Source organism: Mixophyes fleayi, chromosome 9 (genome assembly GCF_038048845.1).
Source record: "Mixophyes fleayi isolate aMixFle1 chromosome 9, aMixFle1.hap1, whole genome shotgun sequence".
NCBI lineage: Eukaryota > Metazoa > Chordata > Amphibia > Anura > Limnodynastidae > Mixophyes > Mixophyes fleayi.
In genome coordinates this window covers 89,152,382-89,174,434 of record NC_134410.1, presented here as the reverse complement: position 1 = coordinate 89,174,434, position 22,053 = coordinate 89,152,382, and the positions used below count along the sequence as shown (strand labels likewise).

The 22,053-nt window shown below is 43.3% G+C and overlaps 2 protein-coding genes across 6 annotated transcripts in view; one reads left to right on the top strand and one right to left on the bottom strand.

Annotated features, from left to right (window-relative positions):
• Positions 1-22,053, bottom strand: part of LOC142100820 (adenosine deaminase domain-containing protein 2-like) — a 1,209,653-nt gene that overhangs the window by 426,965 nt on the left and 760,635 nt on the right. The window lies entirely within an intron of this gene.
• The window catches only part of CSTF2 (cleavage stimulation factor subunit 2), a 145,720-nt gene that overhangs the window by 69,471 nt on the left and 54,196 nt on the right, over positions 1-22,053 (top strand). For 3 of the 5 annotated variants that reach the window (XM_075184643.1, XM_075184642.1, XM_075184644.1), the window contains exon 6: positions 10,419-10,541. The exons of the other annotated variants lie outside the window; for them this stretch is intronic. In XM_075184643.1, the coding sequence (XP_075040744.1) occupies positions 10,419-10,541 (123 nt within the window). The remainder of the gene's footprint in view (positions 1-10,418; positions 10,542-22,053) is intronic. 5 annotated transcript variants of the gene reach the window in all.

Genomic DNA, 22,053 nt, shown 5'->3' with positions numbered 1-22,053 from the left:
ACTAAGGCAGGTTTTTGGCCACAAAATATTGCGCACAGCTGTTCCAAAGCATTCCTGCCCTTGGACACAGCTTTGGTAGCTCCCCAATGTATCGCAGTGTCCCCCAGTGGTAGGACAGAGAAAAGAGGATTTTTACTCATCGTAAAATCAATTTCTCTTACTACACTGGGGGTCACTGTGCACCCTCCCTTGCTCTGAAAGTAGTGCTGTCCTTTGTGTTACTATCTGATTTGCTTTTCCTCTCTTCCTGGCTTGGTTATACAAAACTGAAGTCTCGGCTAAAGAGGAGGGGTATAGTGGGGGAGGAGTCAAGGGAACAAACAAGTTTTAGAAGTGCATAAACGCCAGTCCCACCTACTATACCCCAATGTATTGCAGTGTCCCCCAGTGTAGTAAGAGAAATTGATTTTACGGTGAGTAAAAATCCTCTTTTTGCAACCAAGCTCAGAGGTAGAGGAAAAAAAGTTTCTTATACTCAAGACTATTGTTGAATCCATCGGTAGGTGCATTTTGTTTATTACCTTGCCATATCTAATTTCTCTCTCATCCTATCTGGGTTGTGTGAGGGGAGTGGAGTATGGCACTTAACTAGTTAATTTGTTAATGTATCATGCTGACAAACCTCTCCCATCTGCAACACCCTGTAGCATCTTCAGTCTTGGTTATGTGCCCAAGAAGGTTGGGCTTACTTCAATGCTAGCAAGAATTTTTCTACTTTAATTTAAAAAATATGTAACTTATTCTTTTCTACAGCAGTGTGCTCTGTTCTACTAAGGCAGAGCACACTTATTCAACGCAAGGCAGCTGTCAGATAGTGAGAGCCCAACGTCTCTCGCTAATGGCGACGGAAAGTTTAACTTTCAGCTCCAATGCTCAGCACTGACAAGCTGCTTAGAAAAGCAGCGGTCACGCTGCTACAGGACCACTATACTGGCGCTGCCAGAGACTGCAAAAAACGCCGGTAATCGGAACATTGTGGGCCGCCATCTTGGAAAATACCAAGTCCCCTCCTCAGCAAAGAAGGGTGAACACTAGTCTGTTCTGAAAAATGGCCACCTAAAGTATGTTTGGGCTGACTGCTGCATATAATAGATGCAGCAGATCGCCGTTGGCAGCAGCAGAGGATATCTTGATGGCCAAAATAATAAAGGCGCAACATGGAGGGTGCTAAAGATAAAAATACCCCCCTCCCTCTACAGTCTGGATCTGTTGAACTGTTTCAAGCCACCAAAACACTGCCCAGGAAAAGCATCAGCCACTCCTCAGGGACACCGAGCTGCTGACAGATCCCTCCTGCTCCAGACGTCTTAGCCTGATTAGGAAAGCGAGGTACCACATTTTTCTATACACTCTATAAGATAGCTACGGGTATATTGAAAATTATTACTGCAATGGCATTTAAAAAAAAAAATAGAATTCTATTTGCATGAACACATATTCTTAACAGGGATACTACCTTTTGACTGCTGTGATAGATTAGTTAGTATCTGTTTATCTTCAGTGATTGCCTGTTTTGCATTACTGTTGTGACTGTTTCCCTTATAAAATGTCTGATAAGGGAAAACACCCAGGGCAAAATATTATACTTGTTCAAAGTGTAAAGAAAAGTTGCCCATTGGACTATAGGACCCAGGGGCGCTTTATACAGATTGCAGTGGGGGTACCCTAGTCATGCAGGACGAGATTAGTGCACCGCCACTAGCGGAAACACCAACATGGGCAACCGTCCTGATACAAGGGGTTCAGGCATGAGTACAATTGCTCTCTAAGCCAGCAGAAAGTCCAGCGGTTGCTGCAGTTCTTCTTCTACCTCAGTAATAGACACCCCCCCCCCCTGCAACAGGCAGGACCATGGGGATAGCTGAGTCCATGGACTTAAGACAGGCTGGGGCTCCATCCATCCTCGCCACACAAGGACCTCCTACAGAAGAGCCGGCCTGGTCCCCCTCCTTAGTTAGAGCCCTAGATCGGTTTAACCGTTTGTTGGATGCGCCAAGGCTTTACCCAAGAATAAGAGACACCGATCCACTAACCCCCTTCTGTCCACTTTTTGATTCGGAGAGATCCTCAGAAGAGGAAGGTGAGCTGATGGAGGATTCATGATTCTGCACAGGTCACGGACCCAGAGGAATCCTTCAGGTATCAAGGTATTGACGACCTGGTTGTAGCAGTGTTCGTCAAGCATTAGGTATTCTGGATCTAGAAGAGACTAGAACAGCAGATCAAAGTCTCTTCAAAAAAGTTAGGAAACGTGTGATACGCTTTTCTCTATCAGTAGAACTGAAGGAAATAGCATCCTGGAAACAACCAGATATGAAATTTACTGTTCTACGAAGGTATCTGGCTTTATATCCATTATAGGAGGAGGATATCAACCATTGGGAACAGGTTCCAAGGGTTGATTCACCAGTGGTGTGCCTAGCACAACACACCACACTCCCTATCCCACTGACGTCCAACCCTGCAGGATAATACTGACTGCAAAATTGAGGGGTTTTTAAAGTCTTATCTACACTGCGGCAGGTACGTCATTCAGACCTATATTTTCATCGACGTTGGTTGAAAGGACTATGGAAACATGGGCTGACCAATTAGCAGTGAGTCTGCAAAATTTGGAATTGCTTCCCCTTTCCCTGCATCTCATGGAGGCTTCTGGATACTTATACAAGGCCGCCCAGAATGCAGCCTCCATTTCTCCATCTATTTCTGCAACCGCAGTAGCAGCCAGGAGAACCTTATGGCTCAGGTTCTGGGATGTAGACACGGAGGAAGTGGTCAGGGTCCCACCTAGGATTGGAGAGACAGCTGATAAAATTGTCACCAGAGGCCAGGCCAATCTGACAGTGGGGAGGTCTTTTGCCCCATGGTTCTGGATCTTAGTAATCACAGACACCAGTCTGACTTGATGGGATGCTGTGGTACTTCAGTTGTGGCTCCAGGAACTCTGTACCCTTCGGCATGCATCTCTTCCCATCAACATTCTGGAGCTAAAAGCCATGCTGATGGCCTCAGAGCGCCTAGGCGATATTTCACAAACACCTAGTCTGTCTGCAGTCCGACAATGCGACAGCAGTGTCTTATGTCAACAGATGGGAGCACCAGAAGCGTGGGGGCAATGAGGGTGGGAGCTTAGATCTTGACCTGGGCAACAAACCGCATCCCTGCTATATCAGCAGTTTTTATCCCTGAATCCAAAACTGGGAGCAGACTTTATTAGCTGGCATACGTTATTGTTTTGTGCACTTCCCCCATGGTGGTCTCTCACTCCTCGTGTGCAGACACCAGAATAGACAGCCATTTGAAAAGCTCCAGCTTCTTTCCTTTTCTATCCTGTATACTGTAAGGTAAAGGGTTGGGGGTGGTTTGAGAAACGTTTGTATTTTTATAAATTGGGGAGCTTTTGGCTGTATCGCAGGCTCACTTTCTTTTGTAGTTTGTGTGCTGCTTGTTATCTGTATTGTGTGTTTTTCACTGTACTGTTTTTGTCCCATCAGTTAACATGTCAGAGAGGGAAAAATCTATGCGTGGTAGGGCTGGTGTTACGATGCTAAGTTTCACCTGTGCTGTCTGTCATGTTAAATTACCATCTGGACAGTCAGGCCCGCAGTCTCTGTGCGTAACCTGTCTGCCCACGGAGACCACTCCTGTTGAAACAGCTGCCGCTTGTTGAAACACGGAGGAGCCTGTCTGACCTCGGTCTCTCTTTAATACAGTGGAACTACTTGCTCAGAGGGTACAGTCTCAAGCTGCTCCATCCTCAGATTCAGCTTCCTCAGCTCAGGTTTTGGATGTTTCTGCTCCGGTGGAGTCTGTAGAACCAGCCTGGGTACAGGGCCTTGCATCCTCGGTACAAGGTTTGGTGGCGGTTTCTTCCTCCTTGGAGAGGATGATGCAGTCGGCCGCACCGTCTTCCTCGGGTAAGCAGAAGGGGGTGGCGGCACCTCTTCAGGGAAATGAGTCTGATTGGGGTTCCCAGGAAGAGGGTGTTTTACCGCTGGATTCTGATGTAGATGCTCCTTCTATGGTGGAGGAGTTTCATACTGATCGTCATAGTGTGGAGGAGTTAATTCAGGCTGTTCGTCGGGTACTTGATAATCCTGAGGAACAAGTCCCTGAGGCTGCTGAATCTTCTCTGTTTCTAAAGCGCAAGAAAAAGGCGTTTTCTTTCCCGGCTTCTTCCCAATTGGAAGATTTGTTGTCGGAACCTTGGACTTCCCCAGACAGGAAGTTCCAGGTGTCTCGGCGACTGCAGTCGTGTTATCCCTTTTCCCCTGAAGTTGTTGCTAAATGGGAGACACTTCCTTGGGTGGATTGCAGCTGTGGCAAGGTTAGCAAAGGTAACTACTATTGCTCTGCCTAACCAGGCCACTCTTAAGGATGGTACAGACCGGAAGGTCGAGACCCTGCTTAAGTCCATTTTTGTGGCAGCAGGTGCTTCTTTGAGGCCTGCGTTGGCATCAGCATGGGTTAACAAAGCTGTTGAATGCTGGTCAGAACAAATGTCTGAAGGTTGGCAGACAGGTCGTCCTCAGAACTGCTTCCATTAATGGAGCAGATTCAGAGAGCAACAGATTATTTAGGAGAGTGTGCTATGGACGCGGGACTGATTGAAGCGCGCATTTCTGCCTCGGCAGTTTCAGCATGTCGCGCTCTCTGGCTTAAGTCCTGGGAGGCTGATGTGAAGTCTAAAAAGGTTCTTCAGTCCATTCCTTTTTCTGGAGGTGTTTTGTTTGGACCGCAGCTTGACTCCATTATTAGTCAAGCAACAGGGGGTAAGAGCACTTTCCTCCCTGTCAGTGCTCCCAAGCAGAGGATGTCCAGATTTCGGGCCTTTCCTTACGCAGGAAGATTTCGGGGACAATATTCCTCAGGTCGATCTTCTAGAGGTGGTTGGCAGCGGGGACGTCAGGCCTGGTCTGCTCGAAGTGCAGCTGCGAAACCTGCAGACAAACAGTCTGCATGATGGGCTTTTTGCTCCTCTGCTGTCGTCGGTGGTAAGAGCCTGCCTTCTGCGGTTCAGGGATAGGTGGGTGTCGGTCCACTACCGATGTCTGGATTCGGGGAGTGGTGAACCAGGGTTACAAGATCGATCTGCTCGGTCTTCCTCCCAGAAGGTTCTTTGCCACAGGGCTTCCATCTCCTAAAAATGATTGGCTTTAACAGAAGCGATTCAATCCCTTCTTTCGTCCGGGGTGATTATTCCGGTTCCTCATTCTCAAAAAGTTTTGGGGTTTTATTCCAATCTTTTTCTTATGACAAAACCAGACGGCTCCTTCAGACCGATTCTCAATCTAAAGGATTTGAACCCACAGGTCAGAGTGCCCAGCTTCAAGATGGAGTCTTTATGCTCGGTCATTCTCGGCATGGAACAGGGAGAATTTATGATGGCTCTAGACATCAAGGATGCATATCTCCATGTGCCTATTTGGAAAGGTCATCAGTCCCTGTTGAGGTTTGCAGTCCGATCAGAGCACTTCCAATTTCAGGCTCTTCCGTTCGGTCTCGCCACAGCTCCACGTATCTTCACCAAGATCATGGCGATTATGGCTGCTCTGCTAAGGGTCAAGGGAATTACAATCATCCCTTACCTGGACAATCTACTTTTAAAGGCAGATTCTTCAGAGAAGCTTCTGTTGCATATTCAGGTAGTAATCCAGACACTGGAGTCGCACGGTTGGATTATCAACTTCAAAAAATCCAAGTTGATCCCATCCCAGCGGATGGTGTTTCTGGGTCTCTTATTCGATACTCGTCTGAGACTGGTGTTCTTCCCTCGAGACAAGATCCTAGCTTTGCAGAGGATGGTGAAATCCCTGTTGGTGGCAAGGAGACCTTCCATTCATTTTGCAATGAGACTTCTGGGCAAGATGGTATCGTCATTCAAGGCGATTCAGTTTGCTCAGTTCCATGCACGACAGTTCCAGTTCTGTTGCAATGGAACAAATCTCATCGGAATTTGGCGAATCAGGTTTTTCGCCTGTCTCCACAGACGCGTCAGTCGCTGATCTGGTGGTAATACAAGCGGATCTCACCAGGGGGCGCTTGTTCTCAATTTGTATTTGGACTCTGATAACGGATGCCAGCCTTCGAGGTTGGGGGCTTTCTGTCTTCACGCTCGGTTTCAGGGGCTTTGGACTCAGAAGGAATCCAAGCTTCCAATAAATGTCTTGGAACTGCGCGCAGTTTTTCATGCTCTGAAGAGTGCGCAACACTTGCTGCAGGGAAAGCCAGTGAAGATTCAATCGGACAATGTCACAGCAGTGGCATATCTCAACCATCGGGGCGGCACCAGGAGTCCCTTGGCCATGAGGAAGACTCGCAGGATTTTTCAGTTGGCCCGAAGCTCACGTTTCGGCACTCATGGCCATCTTCATTCCCGGAATAGAAAATTGGGAAGCAGACTTCCTAAGCAGGCAGACTCTGCATCCGGGAAAATGGTCCCTCCATCCGGAGGTGTTTCAACAGTTAGTGGTGAAATGGGGTCAGCCGGATGTCGACATGATGGTATCTCGGTTGAAACACAAGATTCCCCGCTACTGTTCCCGTGCAAGAGATACCGGGGCAGTCGCGGCAGACGCTATGTCTGTTCCTTGGAGGTACCGCTTTGTGTACCTTTTTCCTCCGATAGCCATGCTTCCATGAGTACTGCAAAAGGTGGAGAGGGTGTGTTCCAGTGCTTCTAGTAGCGCCGGATTGGCTGCGCAGGGCCTGGTACACCGACGTACTCTTCATGGCAGGAGGTCGGTTGTGGCGGTTGTCAATACGCCCGGACCTGCTCACCCAGGGGGTCACTTTCGTCATCTAGGTTTCCAACGCCTGGCTTTAATGGCGTGGCTGTTGAGGCCAGGGTCCTAAGAGCTAAGGGCTTTTTGAATCGGGTGGTGCAGACCATGCTCCGTGCTCGAAAACCGGCTTTGGCCAAAATATATAATCGTGTCTGGAAGACATATATCGGTTGGTGCGAAAAGAAGGGATATCCTACGTCGTCTTTTCGTCTGCCCAGCTTACTGAGGTTCTTGCAGGATGGCTTGGATGCAGGTTTGCGCCTTCGTTCTCTTAAGGGTCGGGTGTCGGCTCCTTTGATCTTCTTTCAAAGAAAACTTGCTGTCATACCTGATGTGCAAACTTTCATTCAAGGTTCTCCATGTTCAACATCCTTATGTTCCTCCGGATTTGGGATTTGATTTTGGTGTTGAGGGCTTTACAGCATCCACCGTTTGAACCCTTGAATACGGTGGATTTCAAATGTCTAAGTTTGAAAACGGTTTTTCTTTTGGCCATTTCTACAGCACGCAGAGTTTCAGAGCTTGCTGCTTTGTCTTGCAAGCCTCCTCTGCTGGTTTTTCATGAGGGATAGGGCAGTTCTTCGAACCAAGCCCTCCTTCCTCCCTAAAGTTTTTGAATCGGCATTGTTATTCCGGCTCTATCCGATTCCTCATCTTCCGATAACGAGTCTATTCGTTATCTAGATGTTGTTCGTACCTTGCGAATTTATGTTAAAAGATCACAGAAATTACGCAAAACTGAGGAACTTTAGATTCTTTATGATGCACACAAAAGAGGCTGGCCAGCTTCTAAAGTGACCATTGCTAGGTGGATTACGGCTGTTATCCGTCAGGCTTACAGTGGGGCTGAGGATCCTGTCCCAGATAATCTACGGGCGCATTCTACAAGATCTAGAAATGCTTCCTGGGCGGCCTGCTATGGTGCCTCCAGTGAACAATTGTGTAAAGTGGCCACGTGGTCGTCTGTACACACTTTCCCAAAGTTTTACAGGTTTAAAAATCCCATTATTTCGCTGCTTTTTAACAAATTCAAATTAAAGTTAGGTTTTATAATTTGTCACATTACTGTTATGATTTCATTAATTATTTTTTGGGGACTGGAGTGCCTCTTTTGTTTTATCTACTACTACTACTAACATATAAGAGTGCACCCTGCCTATTTTGTAGGAATGATATTAAATCACAAACAATAGAGTAGAAGTCCTGTAGCTGTGTGCGACCATGTTTTTTTGCCTTAAAATGTTCTTACCACTCAGTCAGTCGCAAAGCCCTTGGTACCCAGATTTGGCTCATTTAGACAACCCATTTGGTGGAAGGGGGGTGGGGGGGAATCATCCATTTGGGGTTAGACACATCGGTCCAGACCATCTGGCAGCAGAGGAGACTCGCACAGAGGTAGGTCTTCCTCCTCCTCCACAAACCGTGCTCCTTCCAAACTCCCGGATAAACCGTCAGCTTGACGTCCCCCCTTGTCGCTGCAGCGGGAGTGGTGGGATGTCTGCTTCTGATCAAAGATCAGTGGACAGTGTCCTCGGAGGACAGTTGGATTTGTGAGATGATAGGTCTACATAATAGACCTATCGGGCCCAGCCCCTTGTCGGTTTTCTGCAACAAGCTTACCCTGCAACCCACAAAGAAGACAGGCAATGCTCCTCTGTGTTGCCTCTCTTCTTTCCGCTGGAGTCCTCCAGAAAGTCCCAGAATAACAAGAGCTTGGAGTAGAAACCCTGTCTCATAAGTCCGAAAGCCGGATGGCTCCTTCCGCCCTATCCTGAACCTGAAACAGTTGAACCTACACCTGCAGGTGGACAGATTTTGGATGGAATCCCTCAGGTCGGTTATCAAACCAGTTCATGGAGTCAATAGACATCAGAAGCCTACCTTCACTTTTCTATCTGGAAGGCACATCAGGCTCTACTCATATTCGCAGTATGACCTTCTCCCTACCAATTCAGAGCTCTCCCATTCAACATTTCAACAACACCAAGGGTATTTACAAAAATAATGGTGGCTTGTCTTTATTCAAGAGGAGTGCATAGCCTGTCAGTGCCCTACCTGGACAATCTACTAATCAAGACTGCCTCTGCTTACCTGCTCGATCAGCACCTACAGCTAACCATTGGGATCCTTGGAGGTGCATGGGTGGCTTATAAATCGGTCCAAATCCCAGTTAACTCCTTACCAGAGAATGACTTTTCTGGGACTGATAACGGATACCAACCAATAGAAGGTATTCCTTCCAGAGGACAAATCATGATCCATGCGGGACACTACGACTCAAGTTTTGACCTGCCGCAGACCGTCTGTCCTCTTATGCATGCTCCTACTAGGAAAGATGGTGTCGACCTTCAAGGTCGGACTCCCATTGATACTGGTGGCTCCAGCTTGGCCATGGCGAGTCTTCAGTTACTTCTTCGAGAACATTTACAAGGACCATTCCAACATCCGGACTTGCCTCGGCTGAATTTACCGGCATGCTGTTGAAGCCAACCTTTGGCGGTCCCAAGGGTTCTCTCCACGAGTAGTGGACACCCTCCTTCGTTCTAGAAAACCAGTCTTTGCTTGCGTTTTTACCACCTCATCTGGCGTACCTACATGAGATGGTCTGAGAGCCACACTGCTTCCTTATGCCTCTCAAGGTTTCTTGCTTTTCTCCAGGACGTGTCTTGGGCTGCGCGAAATGGGGCCTCAGTGGACATATGCAGAGCAACCACTTGGTCCTCTGTCCATACCTCTTCAAAATGTTATCAATTCAATGTACTTGCATCTGCAGACGCCAGTTTTGGCCGTAGTGCTCTACTTGCCGGGCTGTCAGAGTGGTCCCTCCCTTAGGAGGGCTGCTTTAGAATGTCCCTATGGTAGCAATGTCCTCCAGGATGAAAGAGAAGAGGATTTTTATGTTCACGATAAATCCATTTCTCTGATTACATCTGGGGTAACTGCGTTCCCTCCCTTCTGCTTTTCTGCTGTTTGATCTCTGGTTAACTTCCCTTTCTTGGTGCTTTATACTTAGACTGAAGAGGAATGATACATTAACAAGTTAACTAGTTAAGTGCCAACTCCACCTCCACTCTCAACCCTATGGGTAGCAGTGTTCTCAGATGGAATGAAAAAAACGGATTTATTGTGAGTATAAAAATCCTTTTTACTTAAACGCCTGAATTTTTTTTTTTTTTTTTTTTTTGTGCAATAAACGTTTCAGGAAGCAAAACCACTTTTACCCTTAATAAATAAATATATAGCTCTGTGTTAGTGATCCAGATAATGTGCATGAAATACCTGGAGTGGTTATTTTTAACTATACACATCTACCATGCTCTCTGTAACTCATCTGTAGCTAGTTGGGTTTGAAGGAATGTGATTCTGTAACCAAGTAGACAGTGACTGATGCAATGGCTTTGCAGAAATGCACATGGTCAGAACTAGTGATGTCACAGCTTTTTGGCCTGTATCAGCTGCTGTCTGTAATGGAATAAGGAGGAGATACTTAAAATGTCCGGTTGACCCATAACAATGTATTTTACCTTGAGTTCAAGGTTGGGGTTTAGTGGAGCGTTAAGAAAACTTTTACTGTAGTAACGTAATAAGGGACATATCTGTCATGGTATAATTTTCTTGCTTTCCTATACCCAGAAAATCCTTCATCGTCCAACCATTGTACCACCTGTAATTCCTGGAAACCAGCAGCCAGTTCAAGGCCCCAATGTTACCCTTAATCAGCAGAATGCACCTGGTGGTGGACAGCCACCCCCTGTGGTAAGTTGATAATTAAACCTTTGTAAGCTGCAATTGGTTGCATCGATCTATCTCATATCCAAGTGGGCTGGTATACGGTGGCATGTCATACTGCCTTCTTTTGAAAACTATCAAACGCCATTCACTTTTCCATACTGCCTCTAAATTTCGTGTGTGTGTGTGTGTGTGTGTGTGTGTGTGATATGTATGTACACAGAGCATCTAATTATTTAGCTTTGGTAAATCACTTTGTCAGTAGTATCTAGAAGCAGGAGCCCTGAGTTTGAATCCAGACAGTTGTTGAACAGTTCCTTGTTTTTCCCCTGTGTTCAGCTCAATCTAACTGTAACCCTGATGTTCCAGCTACAACCCCCTAGCTTTCTTTATAAGCCAGGCTCTGTGACTTCCTTCTTGCCAGATGATTATTTTGCTTCTGCCTAATCTATTTGCTGCGTTTCCCTGCTGACCCTCTCCAATTGTGTAACGTAACTGGCTTGTCCTCGACTTCATTCCTTTGTAATGATCTGCCTTACTCTATACTGAACCCGGCTACCTTTGACCCTTCTTTGTTCTAGCCTTACTTCCTAGCCATTGGGCTCTGATTCTGCATTCAGACTGTTATAAAGAATAATCATTCTAACTATGGAGTACGCAGGAAAAATTCCGCTAAGTACATTGAAACTAAATAAAAGATTTGCAAGAGTTTGCTTGCACTTATGAAAGTAAGATCGGGGACTACAAACGTTTGTTCATATTGCTGCTGCACAAATCTCATTTCTCTGTCCTACCACTGGGGGACACTGCGTTACCTTGGGGTATAGTAGGTGGGACTGGAGTTAGGCACTTATAAACTTGTTTGTTCCCTTGACTCCTCCCCCACTATGCCCCTCCTCTGTAGCGGACTTCAGTTGTTGTAAGTGCCTTCTGGAGAAAGGTCACTTTTGTATAGGCTCCTGCCTATACTTAGTTTAGTTTTAGTTTTCATGTTTTTATTTTCTTCCCTTTGCAGGTGCAGCGTAGGGATCTAAGTCCCAGAGTGGGTGAATAGCCTGTCAGGTTTTCTTCACCCGGGTCCCTGCGCAAGGTAAGAAGCAGCTTGCCTCTCTTACCTTACACCATTGCCGGCAGTCTCCCCCTAGAAACAAGCAGTTGGCCCTTTTATTGTATCTGCCATTCGGGCAGCAGCTCACAGCAGCTATAATATGTATATTTTAAACAGCCATATAGACGGCCGGGGCCCTTAATTCTGTGTCGGGCGGGAGTGAAGCTACAATAGCCTCTCCTCCCCCCGCAGACATGCTGGCAAGTCCCCCGCCTCCTTCCCCCCTCTGGACAGCGAGCGGTGGGGACAGAGCAGCAATCGCGCTACAGTAAAGGCGATTAGCTTGCTAATGCTCCCCGCAGCCTGGGCACTTTAATTATAGCGGAGGATGCATGGTTACAGCCGACTGACATACTTGGTATGTGCAGTTCGGCGGCACGTGGAGGCAGACATCTAAAAACAGCAGCTGCAGCCATAATAAATATAAATATATATATATATATATATATATATATATATATATATATATATATATATATATATATAAATAAATAGATGATGATGATGATGATGATGATGATGATAGATAGATAGATAGATAGATATATATATATAGGCTAAGCAGCGGTGAGCAGAGGCGGACATGTTAGGAGAGGGGAGTACACCTCCCCCTCTCTCTCTCCCCCTAATGGCGCGAACTGCGGCCATCTTGGATCCGGAGCACACACACACATCAGTGCATGCTGTTCCAGACTTCTGCCTCTCATCACTGGGTAATGTAGTATCGTTTTTAATTCTGTTTTGTAACGATTGTCAGCCTGTTTGCCACACAGTCAGGACCTTTATTTCAGGACCCTATGACTGCTGTATATATTATAGGATTACCTATTAGACAATATGGTAGTTTCCTATCCTCCTGTGACATATTTTGCTTGTTGGGTAGATGTACATTAATATGGGAATACATATCTGTATAATATTCCGTATGGTGACTGTGGATGGACTTTTTCCATAAGTCTCGTAAAGGGAGTTCCATGTATATACACAATCCCTTTTGCTACGTATAGCCTATGTTCCTAAGTATTGTGGTTAAGTTTTATACAGTTTTCCAAATATGCGTTGTGTGAGGAATTACCTTAGGGGTAATAAACACGCTGTTTTACATTCTCAGCATTATTTATGTGGCACAAAAATAATATACAGTGTTATCCCGTGGTAGGCGGGTTGGTCTGTATTGCATTGTGTATATGTGTATATACATACATATATATATATATATATATATATATATATATATATATATATATATATATATATATATATATATATATATATATATATATATTATAATATATGTGTGTGTCTTCAATTTAACTGTTAGACAATGTTATAACATGTTACTTTGCCTACCATTTCCTTATGTTTTCTAATGGATCAACTGGGAAATAGGAGTGACATTATATATGTGCGAAATGTAATTTTTAAATTATCTTTTCCACAGCTTAGCCCGAATGCCTCGGCACAGGCTACAAACAGGGTGCTCCCATTTCGGTGTCAGCTGTTTTGCAGAAACAGGTCTGGTCTAAATCACTGTTGCTTCTGGTGGCCGAACACATTAAGGTGATTTTTAAGTTTGAAATGGTATGTGAGTATACCCTTTTTCATGCTTCTACACACGTTTACACTGTGCTGGTTAAGCACCCACACAGCTTATATCTGTCCGCTAACACAGAAGCGGCATTACGCTGTTCAGGTATAAAACCATCTGCACAGAGATGCTGTTGTTCACAATCTTCCACAAATGGAGAGGATTTTATCTTGGACTGTTGCCACAGTCAGAATAAGGATGTTGTTCATTCCTCACCAGAGGATGTCTATTTCCATCTTTTTTTACTATCAAGAGGAATGTTCTTGCTGATTACACTCACATGGTGGATAATCCCAGCTTAAACTGTACCAGTTTTCGCATTTGCAAGATTTACAGTCTATCCTTGGTTTTCAATTTTCAACCTAAGCCTTACGGACACCCTATTTGGGAAAAATGTTTTTCCTCATATCTTCGACTCGGTGTCTGTCTTTTGTCAAAGACCAGGTAGACAGTATTAGACTGGCTATGTTTTTCACCTCCCATAACTCTCCAGAGTCAATACAAGGGAGGTCCCTGTTTGTGACAATCCTGTGGCTCTTCTGTTCTCTTGTTCTGCTGTCCCCAGCGGGAGCAGACAAAGAAGTCCTCCTACGCAGAGCAGGGGCTGGTAACGGGTTTTATCTAGTGGCTCTCGGACAGAAGTGCTCTAGCTTTTATTCTCATTAAGGGTTAATGGGGTAGTTTGTATTCAGCCAACAGCATCATAGCTGGTAGGCATACAGCTATTCAGCTATGATACCTATAGTTAGCCACATGCTTACAGCACTTTCTTCCAATATCGGAACTCTCAATTTGTACTATTACAAATAAGTATCCAAAGGCTTCTGGCGGTAGGTGTGCTTTCTTTGTTTTATGTCAGCGACACCAGGCCGTGATGTTTACGGGTTCCATCCGTTGATCCTCTCTGTTGATTTGAGGTCAGGGTTCCACATTCCGAGTCAGGCTTAGCCTTACAGGGGTGGTTATAGTTTATGTGCTGTGGAAATCAGGTAAACATCCTTTGATTTGTGGACATTCCCAGAAGGTGGAAGTTATTTATTACATCCAACGCTTAGCTTTCAGCTAGACGTTTTCAGCCAGAACATTATACTTGCAGCCTCTCAGCAAGAAGCAGGGTTGCAATATTGGGTTCACAGGTGATCACTTTGAGCCTACCCAGCTCTTCGTTTATTCTACCACGTTATAAGCGTTGGCTTATGCCTTATCTTCTAGTTCGGGGTTTTCAGTAGCTTACTACCGAAGAACATGCTCATTTCTTTTCTACACAGTTCCAAATTGCTCCTGGCAGAATTTCCTTTCAGTATCATTAGTTTTTGTTTTGCAAAATAGGATACGAAGTTTCTACTTGTATCTTTGGCTCTCCTTGTTCGTAACATCTCCCATGTCTCAACAGGGAGATTCTTATCAAGGAAGGCTGATTTTAGGGCTTTGGACGTGCATAGCACCCCTTTGCCTTAATTCACTAATTTACCTTTCGGGTGGTGCTTAGTCACATTGTTTTTATTAGTGAGTCAGTTGCTCTTCTTTTACAGAGGGTCAGAAAACCTGTAGAGATTCGGTCTCAAAATGCAGTGCTGTTGCATATTTGTAGCACTCATGCAATTCCCGTATCCTAATGCAGGATAGGGATCGACCTGTGTATGGTCGAAGGGGTGTTCCTTGTGCCATCCTATGGGCCAAGCTAGACCAACTTATTATTATTATTATTGTTATTGAGGGCCGAATGCCTTAGCAATCAATCCTTTAACAGGTAGAGTGGGTCACCTCAGGGTGACCTGGTTTGGTCATTGGGCTCTCTAAGAGGGAGCCCAGGTTCTTTTCACATGTTAACCTGTTTTCTCTATCGGCTCTCAATCTAATGACCCTCAGGTGGATTTGTCCATAGCCAAGTCGGGTCTCCCTATAACTTAGGAGGTGATTCACAGCTCCTATTTACTCATGGGAGTTCAAGAGTTTCTAGGAGGGGGCGCATCCCAGCTAGTCTGGTGGTCTGCCGTATGTCTCGCAAAACAGTGTTCTACTGTTTTAGGGGACTTGTGTTGTCGTCCCTCTTTTCCGGTTTTCAGAGCGGCCTCATCTCGTAGTTCGGCTCTTTTTGTTTTCATCATCTGGTTTGACGCTGTGGCGTCGGATGGCTAACCTTTTCGGCTAAAGAATCTTTACAAGGATATGGTTGCTACCTTCAATTCAGCGGTAGAGATTCTTTCTCAGCCGTTTTCTTTGGGCTAGAAATTATATTCGATGGTGTAAATTTCTGGAATTTCACACGTCCCACTCAGGAATCTTTTAAAGAATTTTCTTTACCAGCTGGCTTCTATGGGGTCTACGCCCTTCTTCTTTCAGCGTGCAGCTTACGTGGCTCTCTGTCTAGCTCAGCGGAAGGTTGTTTTGCTTAAGTGGTTTCTTTATGCTCAGCCCACCCTTGGTTGGTTGTGGATTTCCAGGGAGTCTAGTTCTCGTCATCAGGAGGCTTGCTTTGGCCTCGGGTGACTCTCTGAATTAGTTAAACTGTTAGCTCATGGTATGAGTGCTTCCTGGTATATATGTCGGACTTACGTTGTTAGCTCTCTATATGAGTGCTCCCTCAGATATCGCTGAGTTAGTTAAGCTGTTTGGTCATGAAATGAGTGCTCCCTTATTTATTTCTGAATGGTTTAAGCACTGTATCAGTGCTCTCTTAGATATCACTGAGTGGTTTAAGCTGTTGTAATGATATACAAAGGATCACCATATACACTGGTATATGGTGATCCTTTGTATATCATTGAGTGGATTGAGTTGTAAGCTCAATGCAGGCTGTTCTCTTGGATAAACATAGCGAACACACATATGAGGGGCGCTAATTACCCTAAAACACACGATTGAGATGCTGCTGTCTAAACGGGATCTGGACCCATTAGGTAAGTAGATACTGGAGAATGAATAAATATAAGATAGTGCAAAACTCAAATCGGCATAAAAATTTAATACATAAAAATATACATGTAAATATATATATATACCCAATATAAATGAGCAAGTTGCTACAATGTACACTGGAATAGGATGAAGACAATATTAAAAATAGCTAAATAGTACATGTAATTATATCACTTGGATAATATGCATAACATTATTTAGTAACTTTGGGATGCAAAACATAATGAATCAAACCAGGTCCGAAAAATGTTTAAATGTCCTGTATTCATATCATATAGACTACCATCCGGGATGATCACAGCGCTATACGTATGTAAACTCTCCTTCAATGTCCATATGAAAAAATCGAAATCCTGGTTAGCAAACCACAATAGAAAGCATGCATATGTAATGGCAGTTGATAAACAGGTTTGATGACCTCCAGAAAGGCACTAAATGAGACTCCGTCAGATTTAAAGGAGCCGTGGCCGGCTTCTGTAACGTGCCATAATATCAATTGGAAGTCCTCCTTTTACTTTATCACTTGTGACGTTGAAGCTCTTTACTCGAACATTCCCCATGATTTGGGTTTAGAGGCTGTGAGATATTTTTTGAGCAACCATGAGACTTTGGACTGTAGGTTGTCGGAATTTCTCTTGTGTTCTATAGAATTCATTTTGAACCATAATTTTCTCTTTGATTCAAAATATTATTTGCAGATCAGAGGGACGGCCATGGGGACTAGGTTCGCCCCGAGTTATGCAAATCTATATATGGGTCTTCTAGAGGACCGCTACATATGGGATTCTGCTTTCGGGGCGAACCTGGTTCTCTATGGCCGTTATATAGATGACCTCTTCTTTATTTGGGATGGGGATCTTCCCACTATGCAATTGTTTTTTGATCATTTGAATTCTAATTCATTTGGACTTCGTTTTACTACATGTGTTCATCCCACTACGATTAATTTTTTAGATATTACAGTCAAAATCATCAATAATCAAATAGTAACCACCAATTATTCTAAAGATGTGGATTCTTAGTTTTCTCCATTACAGGAGCAATCATTACAAACCCTGGAGAGACAATATTCCCAGGGGACAGTTCTTGCGTTTAAAAAGAAATTGTTCACAACCCGAGGAATTTATTATTCACTCTAGGAAACTTTACACAGCATTCCAACAACAGGGCTATCCTGATTCCATTCTGAATAAGGCTTTATTGGATGTTAATAACATCGATAGATCTGAACTATTGGCTCAATCCAAAAAGAGCAGAAACATGCAGGACAATACCAGATCTTTTTCATTTATTACCCAGTACAATTCTGCAGCATGTGATATTAGAAAGGTTATCAATAGAAATGCTTCTTTGTTGAGATTGGATAACTTTATATGCAAGGATATTAAGACCAACAATATGGTGGTATTTAGAAGATCTAGAAACCTCAAAGAAACATTAGCGCCGAGTTTATTCAAGCATTTTGATTTAACTCAACACATTTCAAAGCCTATTGAATCTGCCAATAGATGGCTCAGTAGATCGAGCGGATTTTATAAATGTGGTAAACTAAGATGTATCACGTGTAGTTTTGTTGATCACAAAGCATGTGATTTACTGTCATTTACAACAGGTGAAAAATTTCCCATCAAAAAAGTCATGGACTGCCAATCTATATATGTGATTTATCTTATTAGTTGCGTCTGTGGAGTCCAATATGTAGGACGTACTACTAGATCTTTGGCTACACGTTTTTTGGAACACAGCCGCAATATAATAAATAGTGTTAGAACACATAGTCTTTCGTCCCATATCAATATTTGCCAGGGCAGCAGCCTATTGGGTTTGAAAATAAGAGCAATTGAACAAATAGATAAAACTAAGAGAGGAGGAAATAGGTTCAATTTGTTGTGCAAACGCGAGGCGTTTTGGATTTTTAAACTTAATACTTTGTTCCCACATGGTTTGAATGACAGCATAGAGCTTAATAATGTATAGAGTTACAGTTTCTGCTATGCTTTTTTTAATTTTAGGTATTTTTGATAATTAATGAACTCGTGTTCATGTGCTGATATTTTTAGAGTGCCGTTTGATTCAATAACTAGTTTTTTTATATATGTCAGACCATTGTTTTGGTTCCAATTTCTCTTGGATTGTTAAAATCCCTTTTTTATATATGTATATGTATATGTATATTTATATATATATATATATATATGTATATGCTTCACTATAATAATGTTATATTCAACTATGGGTATAGCCGTTTAGGTTAATTTAAAGATTGGTGTGGGTTGGTTACAGCATATATCTATTATGATACATTAATATGTTAACCAAGAGCTTCATGAGTTTTACGTATCAATTGATGATAGATGTCAATATGGATGGACATTACTGCTTATATTTTGATACAATACCAGCTTCATGTCAAAGGAGACGATGCCGTTATAATTGCGGTTCACTTCAAAATAGAATCAGTGGTTTGCGGTCTCCTGTGATAATTACATCGTGGCTGATTATGATGTATCACAATCCACTATATAATATTGAATGAATTCATTCATGTTTTGGTTCTTTTTTTCTACACAAATGAAGGAAACATAATATTGGCTGACTGGAGCTAATTGATTGCTCTGCTTCGCATTGGACTATCTTTACCACTTGATCGCATTGGACAGGTATATGACAACCTCCCCATCCACGGCTGTTTATTCATTGCCTCTGATGAAACGGCAAACTAGTGCCGAGAAACGCGTCAGGCGAATACTACACTACTAACTGGAAGTTTGGAGACTTGAGAAATTTCATCCTCTTTTACCCCGGGGTAGGACTTTATATATCCGCTGTTTCTTGATTCTTCTGAGCGGCTACTGATACGGCTGAAGCCGCAGTTGGAGGACACTGAACCTGGCATGCAGGTTTGATGCATATGTCTCTTTATAACAACCAAGCTCCATATACCTATTACAATCTATATGAGTATTCAGAGCTGGGAGCTAAGGTCGTTGAACTCATTTACAAATCGGCAACATCACGCCTATATTTATAACGTGTTATATAAATATTCAATATATTGAGATATGACCTTTTGAAGAGAGCGACCTTTCTACATAGTTGCTCAGATTACTCTGGATATTAATTTAATATATTATTGGCACGTTACAGAAGCCGGCCACGGCTCCTTTGAATCTGACGGAGTCTCATTAAGTGCCTTTCTGGAGGTCATCAAACCTGTTTATCAACTGCCATTACATATGCATGCTTTCTATTGTGGTTTGCTAACCAGGATTTCGATTTTTTCATATGGACATTGAAGGAGAGTTTACATACGTATAGCGCTGTGATCATCCCGGATGGTAGTCTATATGATATGAATACAGGACATTTAAACATTTTTCGGACCTGGTTTGATTCATTATGTTTTGCATCCCAAAGTTACTAAATAATGTTATGCATATTATCCAAGTGATATAATTACATGTACTATTTAGCTATTTTTAATATTGTCTTCATCCTATTCCAGTGTACATTGTAGCAACTTCCTCATTTATATTGGGTATATATATATATATTTACATGTATATTTTTATGTATTAAATTTTTATGCCGATTTGAGTTTTGCGCTATCTTATATTTGTTCTCTTGGATGTCACATCTCGTAGGGTATCTGGGGCGAGAGTGTGTATGGCTCTTCCTCATTTTCTTTATCAGAAACTTAGTGGCGGTTCGAGACATAATTGGTTATGACCATTAGTGCCTGCATTCCACTGACACAGAGATTGTAGTTCATCATTCTTGTGCTTCTTCTATTTGTGTAACGTTTCTCCGACGGGAGATAGTTTGTGCTCTTGTTCGCACAGTTCCTGTTTAGGAATTTAATGCCCATTTAGCCTCTCTAACGCTAAAGAGCATAGGGGGGACAGGGTCTAGGTGGTCTCTTGCCACTGCATCACGACCAACATTCTGTCTGTACCCCTCTGCAGGTTCCAGTGACTTTTACAGTGCACTTTCCAGGAGGGTTGCAGCTTTTTGTACGCCACAAAAGCGTCAATCAATGGCGCTGTTTTACAGAGTGGCAGTGTCTTTCTGCTGCTGTATTGTTTCTTTGTTGCATGCCTTTGCATTCACAAATGCAGGGTTTTGAACAAAAAATATTGCGCACAGCCATTCCAGAGCATTCTCGCCCTTGGACAGCTTTGGTAGCTCCCCAAGGTAACGCAGTGTCCCCCAGTGGTAGGACAGAGAAAAGAGGATTTTTACTCACCGTAAAATCAATTTCTCTTACTACACTGGGGGACACTGCGCGCCCTCCCTTGCTCTGAAAGTAGTGCTATCTTTGGTGTTTCTTTCTAAATTGCTTCTTCTCTCTTCCTGGCTTGGTTATACAAAACTGAAGTCAGCTACAGAGGAGGGGCATAGTGGGGGAGGAGTCAGGGGAACAAACAAGTTTATAAGTGCCTAACTCCAGTCCCACCTACTATACCCCAAGGTAACGCAGTGTCCCCCAGTGTAGTAAGAGAAATTGATTTTACGGTGAGTAAAAATCCTCTTTTCTGCCTATTCCTTCAAAGTTCAGTGGGGATCATCACCTGTACAGAGGCTTCCTAAATCAATGCTGCCTTTATTTTTAAATTCAATCTGCACAGTTCATTAATCTTTTAATTGAGGAATCCCTTGCCTGGGCCTTTCCTTATGTAGAGCAATACAGTAATACATTTTGCAGAATCTGGGCTCCTTTCTGCTACGGGTCAATGAACCTCGGCCAGCATAAACGGTCTGTGGCTAATTATACTACGGAGTTCTGACGTTTAATTGCTGACACCAGATAAAATTCATCTACCTGTTAGTCTTTTTTGAGCAAGTTAAAGGTGAACTGGTCAGAGTTGAGACCCCTGATGATCTTAATCCATTTATCCAGTAATGCGTTCCCATTGATCATACAATTTGAGAGAGAAACTTTTGGACCGGGCAACTGTATCCGTCATAGCTCTGCAGCATTTAAGTAATTAACCAAAGCAAATTGATATTAGTAAACCCCCTCAGTATTCATAAACAACGGCTATGTAGTTCTGATGGCTCTTACATACTCTTGAGGTCGAGCCTCCTCTGTGACATGACTTAATAAAATATTATGTTTTAATTCTCAACTACAAAATATTTTGTAGTGCCCCAATTTATACTTCTTTTGGTTTCTTTCCTTTTTGTGTTTATGTATATTAGTGTATGGATGCACCCATCAGGACTATATATACCATGTCCTGAAAATCAATATTAACTTGGACTAACATAACTATTTTCTGAGAAGAAAAACCAGGTGCAGTTAATCTTTCTTCTACAGATCTTTGGCCCAGTCTATTGCTGTGCTCACATGGCTCACCACATACCCTTGAGAGGGAAGCGATAGAAACAACCCTTGCACCTCCTCTGATGAAGCCTCAAGGAACAAAGGGGTTAATATAAGGGTGTTGGGCCATGGGTCTGAGTTCTGTAACGGGAGCCAGTTGGGGCTGAAAACTTGACTGTCAGTCAGGGTCTTGTATCGGCTTCCTCATTCCTTGAAAGGATGCTTGAATCCGCCTCTTTATTTTGAACTCCAAATAATCAGAGTCTTTAGAGTGTTACGATAGTCCAATGCCTGTGGATAGTCCAGTCTCTGCCTGTGGCAGCGCCAGACCCGTCGGGACTGAATAGTGAGTCACTTAGCGCTGTCACTGTCAATGATATTCTAAATTACTTTTCCTTTCTTCTTCCGTTTTTTATTGGGAAAAAAACAAACAAAAAACACTTCCATTACAAATTTTCCTGAGGAAAAAATGTTAGAAAAGGAAAGGGGGAAAGGGTGGGAAGATGTGTATATAGGGCACTCTTTTGGTTCAATATGTAAAATGGATTTCTGTTAAGAGTAATCCCTTTATTAAGGTAAACAAATAATACATTAGCGA